General features: G+C 43.7%; 1 protein-coding gene across 1 annotated transcript in view; it reads right to left on the bottom strand.

The window, feature by feature from the left end:
• The window catches only part of atp8a2 (ATPase phospholipid transporting 8A2), a 62,397-nt gene that overhangs the window by 30,943 nt on the left and 24,953 nt on the right, over window positions 1-6,501 (bottom strand). The window contains exons 16-24 of the mRNA XM_080020410.1: window positions 5,970-6,014; window positions 5,491-5,563; window positions 5,030-5,218; window positions 4,686-4,735; window positions 4,500-4,569; window positions 4,287-4,371; window positions 3,798-3,937; window positions 2,047-2,185; window positions 905-969 (exon numbers count right to left, since the gene is read on the bottom strand). Of these exons, the coding sequence (XP_079876536.1) occupies window positions 905-969; window positions 2,047-2,185; window positions 3,798-3,937; window positions 4,287-4,371; window positions 4,500-4,569; window positions 4,686-4,735; window positions 5,030-5,218; window positions 5,491-5,563; window positions 5,970-6,014 (856 nt within the window). The remainder of the gene's footprint in view (window positions 1-904; window positions 970-2,046; window positions 2,186-3,797; window positions 3,938-4,286; window positions 4,372-4,499; window positions 4,570-4,685; window positions 4,736-5,029; window positions 5,219-5,490; window positions 5,564-5,969; window positions 6,015-6,501) is intronic.

Below are 6,501 nucleotides of genomic sequence, written 5' to 3'. Positions count from 1 at the left end.
AGAAAGGACAGTCAGTCAGACAGAGAGACAGACAGTCAGAGGCGATAGCCCCGGTATCTGTCTCTTTTCATCCCTGCCTCCTGAAGGGACACCAGACACTTTAATTACCTCCACCTGTGCCGAGACAAAGAGTCCCACCCACCAATCAGGGAGGGAACCACACCCTGGTTCCCACGGTAACATCCTTTAGACCCCCACCCCACCCCCACCCCTCATTTAAACTAATCCCCACTGATAAAGTCCATAAAGACCCAAACAGAAGTTCAAACAGCATCTAACCTTGGAACCTAAATGATGGTTTATCATCTTTCACTGGAAACACAATATGAGCCCTGATATTTCTCACAGTAGGACATCAGACCTGAAATTAGATTTGGATTACATTTAATTCGATTTCATCCACATGGGATTTGTAATAAATCAGGAGATTTCGGGTTGTTTATCAGTTTTGTGTGATATTATTGTGGTAATAAATGTATACTAATTTATATTAATAATAATAGAGAACAATGATCCTGTGCATGGTATCGTATTTTGTACATTTCATATGTTTTGTATATATTCATACCTCTGACTAATTTTTAAATATTTGACATTTAAAAAAAATATATATATATTATAAATATTTATCATTATTTATTGACTTTTTATTAGTATTTTATTATCCTTTTTTTCCAGACTGTTAAGCTTTATTTTAATGATAATGATCTGCAGTGTGACGCACCGAGCCTCGCCAGAACACATTCCTCTGATACTGTATGTCAATGTGCCCGGCGGAATGAGCTGCTTCTGATATTTGATTCCCGATTCTGAAAAAAATGTTCCGGATAGTGTTTGTGCTCAGTACGGAGCGGACGGGGGTTTTCCGGGGGTTCGAGGGTTCGAGGGGCCCGACGGTACTCACGTCCAGAGAGTCCTCGTTGACGATGATGAGCGACATGCCGTGTGTCACCAGACGACACGAGTAACCTGAGGAGCAGAAGGAGATGCTACTGAGTGTGTGGTGCGTGTGGTGGTGGCTGGGGCGGTGATTGGACTTACTCCATGTAAAAAAAAAAAAAAAAAAAACAAACAACGCATGCATACGAAAGCGCGAGGGGTCCTATATGGAAGAGAGTTAGAACGAGCCGCTTTTTTCACCGTGCGCGGCCCTCGGCCTCCGATATCGCTTTGTTTTTTTTTTGTTCTTTTTCCTTCTGTTGGCTCCTCCCCGCCCCCTTAATCTCTGCAGAAGCATTTGCATCATCTATTAACAAAAGATTCATTCAGAAATTAAAAAATAATAATAAATCCCGGAAACCAGTTTTTCAGTCAAAGAAAATGATGTGATACGTGATATCCAACGGTATTCAAGAATGTTAAATCCCCTGCCTCGGGAGCTGAACATGAATTAAACATAATATGAGGAATCCTATCCTAATAGAACGCTCCAACCTGTGCTTCCATTCTGGATTTTTTTTTCTAACTGCTGACATACCATGCCAAATTTCAATACATATTTCAATGTTAAATGTGATTTTTCTTAGGTAGGCAGAGATGGTTCTATTTTTTTAAGCAGTATGGGACCTTAGTTAGTATTACCTGTGTATAAAAATCTATCTCCATTGAAAGAATTGTGCAGAAACCCATAGACCGTACGTAGTAAAGAATGGGCGCAGCCTGACATCAGCCGTCGGTTTCTGAAGAGACGATTTGAAGCCTCAAGTTTGGGATTACGCTCGCTGCCATCTTGGCAGGAAATGAAGCCAGAACTTTCTAAATTTGGCGAGTTGGGCAAAGTGTCTGTGTTACCTTCATATGATCTTTGTGGAACAATAATTGTCTAAATCACAACCAAGACACCCACGAGAAGACGTACATTGAGACCTTAGCGTTATGGAATCGATTTATTGACTTTGTATTTCGAGCGAGAATTTGTCCCTTTTTCCATTGACTCCTTCCACTCAGTCCAAGCTTTTTTAGATCCGACATCAGGCCAATTCCCAGTCTAAAGAGCAGACCTCCGTTCTGTTCAACCAAGTCCCCCCGGGTCCCTGCTCTGCTCACCTATGTTGATGGCCGTCTCCTGCTTGTCCCCCGTGAGGACCCAGATCTTTATGTCCGCCCTCATCAGGGTGGCGATGGTCTCCGGTACCCCCGCCTGGAGACGGTCCTCTATGGCTGTGGCCCCCAGGAGCATTAGGTTCTGGTTTGGGGGGAGGGACAGAAAAAGACAGAGGGCGAGATAGAAGGAAAATTGTAGACAAATAAAGAGAGAGATATAACAGTAGGCGGAAGCAGAAAAACGGGGATGGCAGAGGTCTCAGGGATACAACAGAAGAGCAGGTCGTACATACAGTATTGTATGTAATGGCGGGGATGATTATCGCTGCTTCCATAAGATATTTACACGTACAAAATATATGAGAATATATGAGAAATATATGAGAAACAATCATTGGTAATGTGGATATTAGGGCCGAAGAGGAAGTGCAGAAAATGACATTACTTTACTGTAACGCGGCCTTGAAGACAACATCTGAATGAATGATCCGTTAATAAATACGACGCCCCCCCCCCCCCCCCCCCCCCCGTCTTCCTCTTAATTTGCCCGGTGTTTTTAAAACGCACACGCAGCCTCATTAGACACAGAAACGCTAACAGACATCGGGTCGGAGACGCAGACGCACGAGGTAACACTGCAGTGCTGTTGACTCCACTTTTATGGGGATCTTGGCAAGCCAGTGCTGGTAATTAGCCTTGTGGTCTCCAAGTCTGCTCGACCCCCCCCTCACTCACCCACCCACCCACCCCCCCAAAGCTCATTCCTATTTTTTCCCCTTACTTCCCTCTCTCTTCTCACCTCTCCTTGGGGTGGAACCCATCTCCTCCGAATCTAAATCTTTTGAGTCTCTCTCTCTCTCTCTCTCTCTCTCTCACGGCCTCTGCTCTCTGCGCTTCGTGGAGCATCGCTCTCCCCGCCCGTGTTTAATTTTAACTCTCCGTTTGTCCGAGCAAACAATGGAGGAATTCCACGCGGTCCCTCTCGCGTCACCGAGAGGTGAGTCCCTTTGTGCTGCTTCACCTTAAGATGGAAAAGGGCAGCGGAGGCACATGGCGGAGGTGGGAGGCGATTACTGGCATTACGTTGCCTCCTGCTGGCTGAAATAAATATTTCCTTAAGTGTTTGACTTTTTTTTTAAAAGCTAAACAGCTCAACAAATCCTACATATACATAAATACACATATAACTGTAATCCAAATCAACAAATCCTACACATACATAAATACACATATAACTGTGATCTATATACACCTGCCACATCCTCAACCAACCAACCGAAGCACAACAAGCATTGGACGAGGGATGACTATAATCAAATGCTCATCACCAAAAAAACAACTAATAATGAGCTTTCACAGGGTTCAATTAATCAAAGAAATTGGTGAATTGGTGAAAATTTATTAAAAGCCACATATAGCCTAAAATCCACCTTTATTTTCCTTTCATGACTGGTTTCATGTCACTTATTTTTAACACTGGGCTTAACAATAAGAAACTACTTTTGTTGAACTAGTTGCTTAAAAAAAATGTTATAGATGTGTTTTTTGTTTTTTTTCACTTCTGTGGATGCTTTGGAGCTTCAATGGGATTTAGAATGGGTTGTGAGCGATAAGAGGAACTTTCTCCCCATATTCAAATGTGCACACGCTCACGCTCACACACACACACACACACACACACACACACACACACACACACACACACACACACACACGCACACACACACACACACCAGCAGAATAACGCTCTTCACCTTTTCGAGCAGCTCGTAGCACTCCTCCAGCTTCTGGGCGCGGTCTTTGAGCACGGTGCTGACACGCGTGTACTCCTTCAGCCATTCCTGGTACGCCTCCTCTTCCAGGTCGACGTAGGCGAAACACAGCGTCCTCAGCCCTGGACGAGCACAAGGAGGGGGGGACCATTCGGGAACACGTAAAGAAGTAAAAGGGAGTCCTCACGGAGGGTGAGACATATCCTACTGTGATGTGAAATGAAACAGAAAAGCGCAGATTTTGTAATATAAAGTTTTACGGCTTTGAAGGAGGGCTTCAGTGGAGGTCAGCGCTATGGTTTTTAAAAGCCTTACACAGCCTGTAAGCAAAGTAGTGGTAATGCACACCACGAGTCCCCTCACTCATCTTAATATTTCATGTGCTAGGCAAAAAGGGAAAGGAATAATTAAGAAAAGGAATACAGCAACACAGGTCACTGATCTGAAGGGGAAATATCCCTTCCATCTTACCTTCAGTAGCAAACTGCTCCAGATGGGAAATGGTTAATTCTTTGTATTGCGATGCTTCAGTCAGACGTTCAAAAATCACATTATCCTAAAAAAAAAAAAAAAGAAAAAAAAAAAAAAGAAGAAAAATTAAGACGATGACTCACGATAATAAAAATAAACACAATTAAAACAATCTGGGTTTGAACTCAGTGGCTAGATAAGGTGCGGACGTACGGCTCCTTTGCAGTAGAGTCGCAGCTTCCCGCTCGGGGTCCTGACCACCACGGACATTCGCTTCCGGTTACTGAGGAAAAAAAAAAAAAAAAAAAAAGAAAAGAACGCAGCAGATCTTCAGTCCTGGGTGCTACGCAAACTCACATCAGCGTTACCATGACGTTGGACAAGGGCGTTGACGTCTACCTTGAAAACTCCAGTACGTTGAGCAGTTCATAGCTGTTCTCGTTCCCTCTCTGAAAAGGCACAAACAATGTAGGCTGTTAAATCATTGTTATTGTTCGAGAAGTTATACACTGAATTAGTTATGAGTTGAATATTCCTTTTACAAACAAACAAACCTGTTTAGACACAGAATTGAAATGTATAATAATTTAGTGTAAATGTAAAAAATGTTAATAAATACTTTAAATTATTTTTTTAAGTCAAATAAAAAAACAATATAAATAATATACAAATATTTTTTAATGTACAATTCAACAATAATAACTGCGACCATCCCACGCGCACACGCTCAGAAACACACTCACAGCCTCGATGATGACGGAGTGCGGGGTCCGAGCTGAGAAGACGAAGCCGAGCCCTTTGGCCCCTTTGACCAGTGCCCCCTCGTCAGGGGACGACGCCTGGTAGATGATCTGCTCCCCCTCCCTCTCGGGCACCACCGTGTGGCACACCGCCATCATGGTCAGAAACTCACAGATCTGAGGGGACGTGGGCTGCGCGCACACACACACACACACACACACACACACACACACACACACACACACACACACACACACACACACACACACACACAACCAAAGAAGTGATGGTTACCAAGGATAAAACACCCACGGTGCTTGAATGGTTGTTTGTGAAATCAATTCGGTTTTAAAAAAAAGGTCCCCCCCGATTTTCCACCATCTAAATAAGGATGTTTTTTGTTTTTTGTTTTCTGCCCACTCCACCTCAGGAGATAAAGGTAGGACATCAGAGAAACACCTACGTGGTTCTCGATGTTCTGGATGAGAGTTGGATCGTCAAACTCGGTGGAGTTGTTGCTGTTGCACGGGAGATGGCTGCCAGAGGAAGACGCAGGATGAGGAGAAAGAAAACAAAATACATTCAACCAAAAGATTTAAAGATATACAGTAGATAGACGCACAAAATGTTAAAATGTTTGGAAAGTGCAATTAGTACAAGATTTGTTGAGAGGAGGAAAGAGGGGAGAGGAGAGAGAGGAGGTGGAGGAGAGAGGACAGGAGAGGAGAGTGAGCGAGAGAGAGGAGGGAAGAGGAGAGAGAGAGAGAGAGGAGGGGGGGAGGAGAGAGGACAGGAGAGGAGAGAGGAGAGGAGAGAGAAGAGAAGAGGGAAGAGAGAGAGGAGAGGAGAGGAGAGGAAAGAGGGGAGAGGAGAGGAGAGGAGAGAGGAGAGAGGAGGGGAGGAAAGGGAGAAAGAGGGGAGGTGGAGGCCCTCTCAACTGACCTGAAGTCCTCCATTGAGCGATCACAGTCGAGGTCGGGGAAGTGGCTGAGATTAGGTTTGATTGTAAAGGAAATGATTTGAGGGATGAGTTGATGAGATCATGAGGCAGGATTGAGTAAAACTACACGTTAGTCTAAAGCCTGGACGACGCTTCTGCGTGGACGCACGTAAACTTCTCCGCCCATCAGTTGAATTGTCCAAACTTCCCGTCGGAAGGCGAGTTCCAAACGGAAAAGAAAATGGAGAGGAGGCTCGAAAACCGATTTATATTTCCAGATCCATATTTTTCTTAAGTTTGAAATAAAGTTTGAAAAAAAAAAACCAAAAAAAACCAACAACAATAATCATAATTTCTTGTTTGTTTTGTGAACATCAAGAACGAAGAAGCAGAATCCAGCCTTTAGGTATGAATTTGTTAGATCAATACATTTATATCGGATTTCAATGTATTTTTAGCAAACCTGGAGGGTATGAGAAAGTTAATTAAAGGAAGAAAAAGGAGAGAGAGAGAGAGAGAGAGAGAGAGAGAGAG

Source organism: Zeus faber (assembly GCF_960531495.2).
Source record: "Zeus faber genome assembly, chromosome: 19".
Taxonomy (NCBI): domain Eukaryota; kingdom Metazoa; phylum Chordata; class Actinopteri; order Zeiformes; family Zeidae; genus Zeus; species Zeus faber.
Note: the sequence above shows the minus strand (reverse complement) of the source record. Positions and strands in the feature narration are given on the sequence as shown.